General features: G+C 55.1%; 1 protein-coding gene across 4 annotated transcripts in view; it reads left to right on the top strand.

The window, feature by feature from the left end:
* The window catches only part of CDH23 (cadherin related 23), a 422,351-nt gene that overhangs the window by 344,827 nt on the left and 64,103 nt on the right, over positions 1-13,421 (top strand). For 3 of the 4 annotated variants that reach the window (XM_077946643.1, XM_077946642.1, XM_077946641.1), the window contains exons 1-4: positions 1,436-1,579; positions 2,575-2,703; positions 3,737-3,865; positions 4,608-4,835. In XM_077946643.1, the coding sequence (XP_077802769.1) occupies positions 4,710-4,835 (126 nt within the window). In that variant the 5' untranslated portion in view covers positions 1,436-1,579; positions 2,575-2,703; positions 3,737-3,865; positions 4,608-4,709. Of the gene's footprint in view, positions 1-1,429; positions 1,580-2,574; positions 2,704-3,736; positions 3,866-4,607; positions 4,836-13,421 lie in introns of those variants that run through there. The other variant, XM_077946644.1, reaches the window with a different exon arrangement.

Raw genomic sequence — 13,421 nt, 5'->3', positions numbered from 1 at the left:
TTGGGAGGGATCCAATCACAAGGACCCTTGTCTGTTTTCACCCTGAGACCAGTGTGATAAGTATTGTTTTTCCCATTTCAAATGCGCGAAATGGGGCTCAGGGACCTCAGGGAACTCCATAGCAAAATTCATGACAGATGGGTAGAGTCTTGGCAAGAGAAATCATGAATGTCTGCCAGGCAGGAAGAGGGAACAGGGAAGAGTAGGTGCCACCCCTTCACTTTCTGTTTGCTCAGTTATTCCTCCCAACAGGTGTTCTCATTCTGATTTTCAGCTGAGGAAATGGAAAATCAGAGAGCTTGAATAACTTTTTCCAAAATCGCGCAACTCCTAAGTGGTTGGGTTGGCCCAGCTGCGAAGCCTGGGCTCGCTCCCCTATACTTCTGAGAGCTGCCTACAGATAGGGGAGTGTGGCCGGGACTGAGCAGTCAAACCTGTATAGTAGGGAGGATGACATGGAATTTCCTCTGCAGCGTGCACAGGCTCAGCCGGCTCCCCATGAGTGCTGTGCAGAGTCAGCAGGGCCTGGGAGCCCCTGAACCCCATACCCAGGGAAGCAGAGAATGGGGTCTGGCCTGGGGCAGGGCAGTGGGAGAAGGCCTGTCCTGGGATACCTAAAACCTGAGCTCTTCCAGCTTCCCTCATGCCCTCATCAGTGAACCCCTGGGTACCTGTGATTCCAGCCACCTGTGGCCATCCATGGACTGGAGGCCTCACCCGCAACAGGCCTCCACTCTCCTGCCTCTCCACAAGAAGCCCGAGCCACAGACACAAAACAATATGCTCTTGCGTGCCATTTTTTGCATGCCTGGTTTTTATTTGACAGTCGGAAATAACATGCCTTCCCCATCTGCCCTTCTACCCACTGGCACCAAGCCGCCTTGCAGCCCCCTCCTACTCCTGGGCCCATTTCCTTCCCTGTAAGCCCGAGGTTGCAAAGACACCTTCGGGAACTATCTGGCCACCAGATGGGTTTGGACAGCCCATACATAATTTTCTTCTCTAAATTTTATTACTCATCAGCCAATTTCACTTTAAAATCTAGATTCCTTATTTTTCATGAAAAACAGGAAGCTTTGCTCATGCTGGACCAGCATTCCTAGCCTCTGTCTGCTTTAGCCATGGCCTGGCTCTTCAGTTCTCCTGTCCCCACCACCTCTGACAGTCTCCCCACCAGGCCTCTTCCCTTGCCCTCTTGGCCAAGATTTGAGTGTGTCTATCTGCCACCCCACACCAATCAGACTGCTAGGAGCCATGGGCCCAGGGCTTCCTTTGTAAAGTCAGGATAGGCTTCAGTGGGCTCTGAGAGTTTGCTGATGTTCCAGAACTCATTGGGGATCTGGTCCCCACTGGACCCATGGTGGGACCCAGGTGTTTGGAGCCAGGGAGGGGAAGGAGGCTGTAGGTCTCCGACCGCGTTCACCCTCAGGTCTACATCACTGTGCTGGACGAGAATGACAACAGTCCCCGGTTTGACTTCATCTCCGACTCAGCGATCAGCATACCCGAAGACTGCCCCGTGGGCCAGCGAGTGGCTACTGTCAAGGCTCGGGACCCTGATGCTGGCAGCAATGGGCAGGTGGGCCACCGAGTGAAACAGCCGGGATCCACCATGTCAGCAGGGCTCCCACAGCTCCCACAGCTGGAGGGGCCTTCTGAGCCACCCCCATCACCAAGCACCAGGCTCTTCCAGTCTCTGCCCCTGCACTCACCCAGTCGGTGGTCAGGGAGAAGGGACAGAGCTGCCTCAGAGCTGTGCTGGCCGGTGGCCCTGCCTGGGTCACGTGAACATGGAGCCCAAAGGCCAGCCAAGGCTCAGCCCCGCAGTGAAGTTATTTTCTGGGTGACTCCTCCCCACGCAGCCCCAGCTCCCTGAGAGGACATGCTCGTCCTTCCTCCTGCTTCCCGGGCCCAGCCCCATGGCAGGAAGTGCTTGCCATCGCTCCAGATTTGGACACCCCAGAGTGCAGAGAAAGAAGTGATGAAACCCACCCGTGTTCACACAGCTTTCATCTTTTCCGTGCACTGGGCCGTGTGTTTGCAGGTGTTAGCATGGCTTACATAGTCTCGGGGTCGAGGGATGCTGGCTTTGGAGACAAAAGTGTGTGGGTTCAGATCTCTGGCATTTGCAAGCTGTGTGACCTTGGCTGGTTGTTCCATGTTTCTGAGCCTCCTCTCTGTGAACTGAGAACAGCTGCTTTCTGTCAAGGCTGCTCTAAGAACCAAGTAGAGTCCAGGTAACGCCGCAGCGTGTGCCCGCCTCAGCAGCGTGAGCACAATTCCCTCTACCCTGGGAAGACATCAGTGCCATGGGATTCATGCCCTGCTCTCCCAGGCCAGCATGCTGACATCCCCTAACCCCGGAACCTTCCATGGGTGCTACACTGCCTCCATGGGCCTGCATCCCCATTTTGAGGGCGATTAATCACTTCTGCATAAAACACTCTACTCCCAAATGCCCTTGCTGAACAGAAGGCCCAGGTGGGCAGGGGAGGACCAGGGAGTCCCCCTTAGCCCGACCTGGCCACGTCTCCTCCACACCTGCTCACCCCTCACCCTCTCTTCTCCCCACAGGTAGTCTTCTCCCTGGCCTCTGGCAACATCGCGGGCGCCTTTGAGATCGTCACCACCAATGACTCCATTGGCGAAGTGTTTGTGGCCAGGCCCCTGGACAGAGAGGAGCTGGACCACTACATCCTCAAGGTGGGGCCTGGCCTCCCTTGGGCCGAGAGACCACTGGCTAAGTGCCTAGACTGGTCACAACTCTCCATCCAGGAGAGAGCCCGTCCATCAGCACACTCTGGTGGTCAGTGCCCCTGCTGTCACCAAGTAACATGGGGCCAGCTGGACCCCTCGGGGCCAAGAGCACAGTGAGGCCGATCCAGGATAGGGAAACCTGGGAGGGACCTTAGATGCCCAGGAGGAGGCAGCTGAGGTGTCTTCCCCTGTTGTAAGAGCCAGGAGGATGAGGGAGAGCCTGGTGGAGCTGAGAAGGCCCCAACTCTTCTACAAATACAGTGTGGCCTTGGACAGGTTATTAACTCTGGGCCTCATTTTCCCCACCTGTGCAATGTACAAAAAGATCCCCATCTGGCCTGCCCTATGGAGGGAAGAAACAAGTGCAGGCGTGAGGAGCCACGAAGGCTATCATTATTGCAGAATGGCCGTGGCTGGGATGTTTGCCGAGGGCTTTCTGGGGACCTCAGGGCTGCACTTCTGCAAGGGGCTGAGCTCCTGCAGCACTTACGACTGCATCAGGGCTCCCAGGAACAGGCTCAGCCTATGGTTAGGGCACCAGCTCATTGCTGATAATATTACTTGAGGCTCTTTTCCTGTTTGCCAGAGATCATGGGACAGAGTGCATGGGACAGAGGCCTTTGAAGCTAAAGGCAGGAGCCTTGGGTCAGGTTGCAGGCCCAGGGTCATGGTCAAAGGCTGGCACAGCCCAGAATACAGTCAGAGGTAGGTCAGGAGGTCAAGGCTTAGGTACATGCTAATCAAATTCCAAATGAGGATCCCAAGTCAGACAACGATTGGGCAAGAATCATTTGCAGCATGGGGCAGAAGGTGAAGGCTTTGGGGAGAGCCCAGGGCTGCCAAGCCACCGGGGGGTGCTCAGTGAGTCTCTCTGCCCTCCCAAATGCTTCCCACTAATTGCACAGTCCTTTTGGACTCCATATTCTTGATCCTGCCTGCCACCCTTTAGCCCTGACTCCAGTTGCCCTCCTCCTTGCAGGTTGTGGCTTCTGACCGAGGCATCCCTCCACGGAAGAAGGACCACATCCTGCAGGTGACCATCCTAGATGTCAATGACAACCCTCCAGTCATCGAGAGCCCCTTTGGATACAATGTCAGTGTGAATGAGGTGAGAGCAGCCCCAGGGCCCATATAGCTGGACATCTGGGGAGACGTGGGCATGAGCCAACCATGCAGCACCTGTTTAAATGTCTGCCAGTCCCACTGGTCCCTCAGATCTCACGGATGGGAACTGTGGCTCATTCATAATGATATCCCTGATTTCTAGCCCAGATCCTAGAACACAGTATCTTTTTGGAGTAGAGGAGAAGAGAAAAGAGGAAAAGAAGAAAGTTGCCTTTCACCAGACAGGAAACTGAGGTTTACCCCGGGAGCTTGCCTTTTTAAAACATGTATTTATTATTTAGCCCTAAGACTGAGCCACTCCAATCTGCCCTGGCATTGCTGGGTATCATGCCAGGTTGGACGTTCATGAAGGCAGGATGGCACGTGGCCAGAGTCTAGCTCTCAGGCCAGACTCCCTTGCTTCAGCCCACTGATTGGCTGTGTGGACTTGCACACATTCCTTCCCTGCACCTCAGTTTTCTCATCTGTAAATGGGATGATGATACCAGTACCTAACTCGCAGGGCTGGAGAGAGGACCCAGTGAGTTAACGCAGGCCCCAGCATATCGGAGGTGCTCACAGAATGTTTGCTGCCATCAACCTTATTATCTCCATCATGGCTCCGGGGTAGATGCAGCAAAGCTTTCGGCAGGTACAAGGGGGAGCCTTTGGGCTACAGGAGCAGGTGCTAGACTGTGCCCCAATGCCTCGAGTCCAAAATGATCGCTCTCCTGCTCTCCTCCCAGAACGTGGGTGGAGGTACTGCTGTGGTCCAGGTGAGAGCCACTGACCGTGACATCGGGATCAACAGTGTCCTGTCCTACTACATCACTGAGGGCAACAAGGACATGACCTTCCGCATGGATCGCGTCAGCGGTGAGATCGCCACACGGCCCGCCCCGCCTGACCGCGAGCGCCAGAGCTTCTACCACCTGGTGGTCACTGTGGAGGACGAGGGCACCCCCACCCTGTCGGTGAGCGAGGGGGGTGGCCAGTGGCCACAGGGAGGAGCACTTGGGCCAGAGCGGCTCCGCCTCCGAGTGAGGGGAACAAGATGGGTGGGAATGGAATTCCACACAGCGGGTGAATCCTTGACAACTCTTTCATCGCGCCTTTAGTCCATCTGCCCAAGATGGCCTCCCCTTATGGAGGCCTATTGCATGCAAAGCTGGGGTGCTAGTTTGCCCTCCTGAGTCTACAGCTACTCAGAAGCTCTGTTTAGTCCTCTTTTCTCTCACAGAGCAGCTCTATGGGGTGGCACAGCTTGAGCCTCTGTATTGGGGCCTGGCCCAGGGAACAAGCTGGTATGAATCTAGCCCCCACTTCACTTGCCCACCTGTGCACTGTGAGGCCACACCAATGTGCATGGTGGTGTGTTACGGAAAGGGTGCCTCTCTGGCCCTCTTCCCCTACGTTGTGTGGTGTGGCATGCTGTCACACATCAGGGTGGGAAGGGACTGGTGTCTGTGGTTCACACTGATGCTCGAATGAATGGGGCCACAGCCCAAGGCAATGTTCAAAGTTTGCCAGGTTAGAGAAGGACTTGTGGGCCTCAGGGGCTGGATGGAGATCTCTAGGAGGTGATGAGCTGTATTGGGAGTGGCTTATAAACTGAGAGTAGGAAATTTGGAGTCAGGAGCACTGTGGCTGGCTGCATGATTTTGAGCAAGTCAGAACCTCTCAGCATATTGCTTTTGTCTTCTGCAAAAGGGAGATAATATCTACCTCACAGGTGTTGTTTGGGGAATCAAATTAGCTCATGTCTGTGGAAGCACTTGGTAAACCATGAGGAGGAAGAGGACTGTTATTAGTTCTCTATTGCCATAATAATGCTGCCTTACAAACCAAACAAAGCAGAGGTGTAAAACAATAACCACATAGTTAGCGCTAATCCCACAGGCTGGCAATCTGGACATGGCTTCACCGGGTAGTTCTTCTGGTCTCAGCTGGGCCCCTGCATTTGTGTGTGGGCAGCTGCCTGTCAACAGGGCGCTATGCTTCTGAGGGTCGGCTGGCTAGCAGCTGGGGTGACAGGGACAACTCATCCTCCAGAAGGCTAGCCCGCGCCTGTTCCTATGGGACTGGAAAGTGTCCAGAAGAGACAGCAGAGGCATGCAAGGCCTCTTGAGTCCCTGGCTTGGAACTGCACAAGGTCACTTCTACCACAGCCTGTTGGCCAAAGCAAGTCACAAGGCCAGCTCAGACTCAAGCTATGGGAAAACAAACTCTACCTTCTGAAGGAATGAGCTACAAAGCCGCACTGCAAAGAGTGTGGTTACAAGGAAGGTAAAGAGTTCAGGGACAGTTTTGTAATCTGTCTCCTGGAAGGACCCTGATTGCAAATGAGGCCTCAGCTCTGTCCCTCTCACAGCAGGTTAGACCCCTCCCCTTTGACAGCAGCATTTTGGGAGGCGAGGTCACACCAGGTCTAGGCAGGGCTCTTTATCTGGAGCTTCTCTCGAGATGTTGGTCCAATAACTCCAGGAACTTGGATTGGGCCAATAATCCCAGGAACCCCCACCCCCACCACTACATTCTGAGGAGTCCAGGAAATGGGACTGACTCTGGGCACCCCTGTGGGCATCCTTAGACCACGGCTACGCAGTGTCATCACTAGCTACCTCAGTCATTCACACCCAGTGGGCTAAACAGGGGCACATTTATAGGACACGTGTCACTCACTGGGCAGGGTGGGGCTGGGGCAGAGATGGGTATCATTTACTGTGTTAACGTGGCAGGACCCGGTGTCGACATAACCCTCCCCACTGCATCTGGCTTCAGGGTGGATCGTCTTGGTCATCCCTTCAATAGCATTTGTGAAGTAACAGAAACTGAACTATGGAGCCACAAAGAATCAAAATGCATTTTCCCACAGAGCAAAAATTCTACAGAGAATGTGGATTTCAGGCTCGGTGGTATCAGAGCTCATGTTTCTTGGCCTTTCCCTCATGGTGGCAAGATAGCTACTATAACTCCAGGCACCAAGTCAGCATCCAAGGCAGGAAGATGGCAAAAAGATGGCAAAGGGCTATGGCAGCTACTTCTGCCCTTTTATCAGGAAAGCAACAGGTTTCCCAGAACCACCCTCCAGAGTGCTGCTTGTGTCTCCTTGGCCAGAAGTAGCTCACGTGGGCACCCTAGCTGCAAGGGAGGTTGGAAAAAATGAGGGACAGGATTATTATGGTCAGCATATTACTTGGGGGCCAGATATATCACTGCCCACACAAAAGCAGGCCTCTGTCAGTGAGGAAGAAGTGGAGAATGGATTTGGGGGGGGTATCTGACAGCATTTGCCACACTGCCTTCCCTAATCCTAATGCAGGCCAGCCAACGCACCACCCCTACTCCCCACCCACACTCCAACCCCTACAGTCCTACAGTCTCTCAGGGAGGCCATGGGTGGGATCCAGAACATTCTAAGACCCTGCAGTTTGTAGGCAAAATCAGACTTCCTTTGGGTCCCCAGAATAAATGGGAACTGAAAAAATGGAAAATCACCCTGGCCACAATTAATCACCCAGAATGCATGGTCCACTATCCAAGCAACCCTTTAAAATCTTGGGATTTATCCCCATGGCTAAAAAGAGTTTCCAACTGCTGGCCAAACCCTCTGCAGGGACCCATCCCAGCCCCTCGGGGACCATAAGCATTCCCTCCTCACATGTCAGCCCCTGACATTCTGGCTCTCATTGAAGCAGGGCTCAGCCCACACCAGCTCCCTGGTGAGAGCATGGGAAGCTGGATGGCATCTGCCCTGTTCATCCTGGTCATCACCAACTCTGCTCCCTAAGGCCCCAGAAAACTCCCTCAGGATGACTAGGACCAGAGACCCTGAGGCCATCCATCTCCAGGGGAATATATATGGGGCTTCCTGGGCTGAACCATGATGCTTTCTTCCAGGCCATAATATAAACAGCAACAGGTACCAACTTGAAAGATTTATAGGAAAACAATTTTAAGTCGAAAAGAATTCATCCCTCTTCAGTTTTTTTCCCCCTGCTTCTCCAAGTTGGGAAAATATTCCTATCATTTGGTTTTTGCAGGGGACACCTCAGTAAAGAATTGCAGTGACCATAGGGACATAGAGAAACTAGCACTAAAGCATATTCATTCATTCACTCATTCATTCAGCCATTATTCCCTGAATGGCCACTATGTGCCAGGCACTGGAGATACAGAAATGAAGAAAATGTGATCTGTGGCCTGAAGAAATGAAGTTGATTAAGGGAGGCAATGAAAACACCGGTGTGCAATGGGGTATTGAGAAGGGCTTGGGGAAGGCTTCCTGGAGGAGGTGACACCTGGGCTGAGTCTTGTTGGTCAGTCTTGGACAGCACAGCCAAGAAAGAAGTACATTCTGGGGTTCAACCTGCACAAAGGCTGAAGAGCAAGCAATAATCAGGGGTGGGTTCTGGGAGCCACAGGTGGTTTAGGCCTGGGGCTGCTTCCAGGGCCAAGGGCAGGACGCTCTATTTCCATATCCTCCCAGGACAGTCTATATGAAGCTTACCACAAGGGCTGCTCCCACTGCCTTCTCAAGAACCCCCACTGCTGCCTCCATGCCTAGCCGAGCCAAGGTGGGGAGAGGGCAGAGCTAGCAAGCAGGGGTCCACAGCCCACAGTGCCCACCAGGGTAGCTTGCCTCCAAGGAGCACTGGACCCTTGAAGATTTGTTTCCACTGACCAGACCCTCACCTTTGGGCAGTAAACCCCTCAGGGTTATGAATATCCCCAAGAGCAGGGCCCTTCTCTGCCACTGGGCAGATTTCACCGGATGCATGTGTGAGGAAGGAGCATTGTCCCAGCCCCTCCCAGAGCAACCAGAGACCTGAGCAGCTTGCAGCCAACCACCCTGAGATTCCAGGAATGGCTGCCACAGTCTAATAGGTGAGAGAGCAGCTGCTACCCTGCATAGATCTGTCCAGAGAAACCCAGCAGGCCCACTTGCCATCCTTTTATTCCCACTGCAGTTATCTGCCTGGCTTCAAGATGGCCCTCACTGGCTCAGGATCAACCTTGCTAAAGGACAAGGGCATGAAATATTCATTCATTTGTTCATCCAACACCAAGTATGTGTGAGGCCTGTACTACAGGCCAGGACACCAGAGATACATCAGACACAGGTCTGCCCTCCAGGAGCCTACAATCTGGCGGGGGAAGACACATGTACCGGAGAGCTGACACTGTGATGCGGTAGAGTGCTAGGAGCCTGGAAACCAGGGCAGGTTTTCCGGAGGAGGCATCATTTGCATCCCTGTCTGGAAAGATGAGGCTCCCTAAGCAGGGGGCCTGGTATTCGGCTGCTAAGACCCTCCCCAGAGCCAAGAGAAATTATCTGAGTCCCTCCAGCTCTACTTTTCTCCCTGGGACCCTTGTCCCCCCAGTTTCCTGAGAGCCGGACATTCCTGCAAACAGCTTAGGCCACCTCCACCCAGCCTCAGGTATCACCCGAACTTGGAACAGCTGTGCTGCAAGGGGTATCCAGGCCAGCCCCAGGCCCGCCACACAATGGTGTGCCACTGCCCAGGGGGGAGTCGTTGTGCAGCCTCATCCCCTGCCTAGCTCCAGGCCATGGGCAGACAGGCCAGGCTTGGGGGAGGGGTCTAAGTGGTTGTCAGGGAGGCCCCTACAAAGGAAGAGCTGGGCTCAGGGAGGAAGCACGGAAGGTAACTGGGAGGTCAGGAGTTAGCCCAGCCTCAGAGGCACTTGGCAGCGGGGTGGAGACGGAGGGCGGGCTTGACTGTGGCCTCCCTCCCACGTGAATTGTAGCCAGCTGATAATACTATTCCAGATAAGAAGCCCTGGCTTCTCAGGCTGGTGAGGACATGCAGAAGTCACCTATCCAGGCAGGACAGAAATCTCCCACGGCCCCCTTCTGGTATGCAAGTCCCCAGCAGCGGCCCCATGACGGTCTATGAGCTGGGGATACTGCTCTTGGCAGCGCACCTCATGTCTTTAGAGCAGAGGCCCCTTCTGTTTATTAGACTTGGACCCTGCTATTGTGAAGCTGCTTCCCCTGGCTTGAGATCAGAAGGTCCCAGCCTGGCCCTCACGTTCTGTGGCACCAAGGAGGCTGGCCTTCCCTGACCCAGCACAAGCACATCCAGACCCCTTGGCCTGGCTTCTTGAGGGATGTTCCGCGGCTGCCCACATGCTCCACATACAACTGGCTAAGTTCCTCCGAGAGACCCTGGGGCTCAGCTGCTGGGCGTCTCTCCCTTCCCCATCCCCTAATGCAAGCAAGAGGGGCGCATGGGCCACTGTGCCTGTCAGGAGTCCTCTAGCTCCACAGTTGGCAGGCAGAAAAGGGGGTGGCAGGAGCCGATGTGGAAGGAGCCTGCCCATCAACAGCAGCGTCTTCTGGACCCAGAGAAGGCCCCGGCCAGGGCAGGCAGAGCACAGATAGGAATGTTTCTGGTGTGCAGTACAGTGGAGCCCTGGACCTGTGGGCACAAGTTCATCTCCCAGAGCCCTGGCATGTACTCTAAGCAAGTCCAAGGTGAAGGCCAAGCCAGGTCCTGGCCCATAACACCACTCCATTCAGTGAGGAGAAAGCAGGAGACCCAGGGTTTAGTCGTAGTCCCACCATTTACTTGTTTTGACAAGACACAGACCTTTCAGAACCTCTATTACCCTATGTGTTAAATGGCAGCAATAAAATCTCCCAGGGTTTTCAGGGAAGGGGGTGGATCAAACAAGTAATAACACATGTGAAAGTGTGTTGGAAAGCACCAAGGATTATAACAGAAAAGGCCAAGAGACAGCATGCATGCTGCCACTTCCCTCTCCTGTGCCCCAGGCGGACACGGCTATCTATCTCGGCACTTTCTCACCAAGCTATATTGATCATTCAGAATCCCTCTCAACACATTCCAGGAAGCAGTACCAATAGATCAGAATTACAAAAGAAGAAAAAGAAACGCCTGCCCCGAGGCTTGCACAAGATGAGGGCATTATTGCCATTGAGGAGTTCCCACTAGCCCTAGATAAAGCTGCTGGGAGGCAGAGCTGATGGAAAGTCAGAGGGGGCCCCACGCACTGTGAGAGGTTCTGAGAACAGAGCCTGGCGTCTGGGGCAGCCCATCACCCAGAAGCAATGTGTCAGTTATCAGCTTTGCAGCAAGGTCCAAAGCCCAGGCTATTGCTGGACCCTGCTCTCCCGGAACTCACAGGGTAGTTAGGGCAACGTAGCATCCACGGGTGAAGAGAAGCAGCAATGCAAAGCAGGGAATGCCCAGGGAATGGGCCAGGTGGCCTGTGCTATCTGTGGGTTGGGGTCCATGCTCAGCTGGGTTGTGGCTGGGCTTCAAGAGGCCTTTGTTCCCAGCATCCTGGTTAGCAACCCCAGTTCCTCTTTTGTGCATTGCAGCTCCCTGAGCAAACGTTAACCCAGCCCCCAGCACAGTCAGGCCAGCCTTGGGGAAGGCCTCATTCTTGAGGTAGGACCCCAGGGGCCAAGTTGGTGCAGGGTGGTGACGGGACCCTTGCAACCCCCCATCCCACCACAAACTCCCAAGTCCACCCCGCGAGGAGCACCCCCTGAAGAAGGCCATGTTATCAGCCCCTCGGCCCAGGCCCTGGGCATGTAGTGGGAGCTCTGGTCAGGCAGGAGTCTTTTGAAAAGCAGGTCCCGGGGTTCCTGCACGTCCACCCCAGCGCCCAGCGCCCATCGCCACGGACTCCCCCAGGCAGGGCCAGCCTGCCCACCAAAAGTCACCAGTGGCCTCCATGGTGTGTTTTTAGGGAGTGCTGAGCTACGTCAGTAAAACCCTCCGAATGGTGCTTTCAATTCCATTCCCTCAGCCTCTCCCTGGGAGGGAATAAAGGCAGGAAGTCTCTATTAAAATGTGAATGTCGGGAGATAGGTAAGATGGCCCTTAATTCCTGATTGATCTCCTAACAATGAATTAGTTCTTAAAAGCACGGATTTCCCTCTCAGGGCCTCAGACTGTGCCAGGAATCCAGCGCTCCAGGAGCCTCCTGCCCCAGCCCCACCCTGCCCCAGCCCCTAGTGCTCCTCCTGCCCCTTGGAAGCGCCATGTTCTCCCACCCAGCTCTCCCATGCACCCCAGCCCATAGCCACCAGGGCTGGCATCAGAGGCATGACCATCCCGGGCAACTCAGAGGGTGGCTCCAGCAGTCTGCCCCTCCCCAGCAGCAGCAGGGTGGGCGTCCCTAGTGCGCTGCAGGCAGGGCCTGTGGCCATGGATGAAGATGGAACTGGGAGCTCAGAGTAAATTTCGCTGAAAACAGGAAACCACGAAGCCCAGATGCGTTCAGCTGTAAAAGGGTCCAGAGAAGAGAGGGCAGGGCCGCACGCCGCAGGAAGCTGGGGAGGAAGTGCGGCAGCTGCTCTGCTGCGGGCCGCCTCCCTCTCCACACAGCAGCAGCCAGGCCTGGGGTCTGGCAGCCTAATTCTTAGAAGTTGTCTCTGCCTCGAGGTCAGAAGCTGAGGGCTGGGGCCAGGCCAGCCTCCCCAGAGGGCAGGGCACGCTCTTCCTGAGTTGGGACGTGGGCTGGAATCTGGGCTGTGGGCTTGTCCTTCGACTCCAGGGACAGCAGGTGTCCTGTCCCCACTCCTGCCCTGCAGGCCCCCATGAGTTGTGAAAAACACACCCTCTTTCCTTCATTCTTTCTTTTTAAAATCTGCTTTGAGGCAAAGTCTTGCTCCGTCCCCCAGGCTGGAGTGTAGTGGCTTGAACACAGCTCACAGCAGCCTTGAACACCTGGGCTTAAGTGGTCCTCCCACCTCAGCCCTGCAAAGTGCTGGGATGACAGGTGTGTGCCACCGTGCCCAGCCAGCACCCCTTCCTATGGCAGCTGGCATCAAGCATTGTGGTGACCAGAGGGAATAAAAGAAGGGACCCCCCCCTCCACCCAGGTACAAAGGAGAAGCCAGGCTTTGGGCATTCTGGCCACTTGAGGTGTCAGCCCCACCTCCGGGCCTATGTTTGCCCTCTCCTCAAGGCCCCCAGCCCAGCCCAGACCGAGCAGAGGTGCTCAGTGGACCATTCCTTTGGGCCGAACTGGGGGACTTGGAAGCAAGGCCATGTGTCCAGGTGGGGTTCCTGGCTGTAGCCGCAGGCGCAGGGCTCACTGCTGCCAGGCAGCCTAGAGTTGCTCCCCTTTTCCATCCCCCCAACCCCCCAAGCAATTGGGTGAACATCTGCCTGCCTAGCCCCAAATCCTGGCTTTCGGCACCCAGGCCCCTGCTCAGCAGAGCCAGTGTAGGCTGCTAGGAGACAAATGCCCAGGCTGGACTACGCCCTCCACAGTCCCTGGGGTCCCCATCCTGCTAAACGCTACAGGTCTGCCCAGCCCCACCTCACCTGTCCCCATGCTCAGGTACTGCCTTTCCTGTTTTACCCCCAGAGTGTACAGAGATGCCCCCCACTCTCCTCCCCTGCTTTAAAATCCTCCCATCACAATTCCACAAAGGACTGCCCTTGCCTATGTGTATAAAAACAAATCCAGGGCATGCCCACAGGCAGGAGATGGGAACATCACCCCCACCTGGCTGAGTCGCCCTGCGGTGAAGACTCCACAAGGCGCAGATTGTA

Source organism: Macaca mulatta, chromosome 9 (genome assembly GCF_049350105.2).
Source record: "Macaca mulatta isolate MMU2019108-1 chromosome 9, T2T-MMU8v2.0, whole genome shotgun sequence".
NCBI lineage: Eukaryota > Metazoa > Chordata > Mammalia > Primates > Cercopithecidae > Macaca > Macaca mulatta.
The sequence above is the reverse complement of the archived record's forward strand: the minus strand, read 5'-3'. Positions and strand labels throughout refer to the sequence as shown.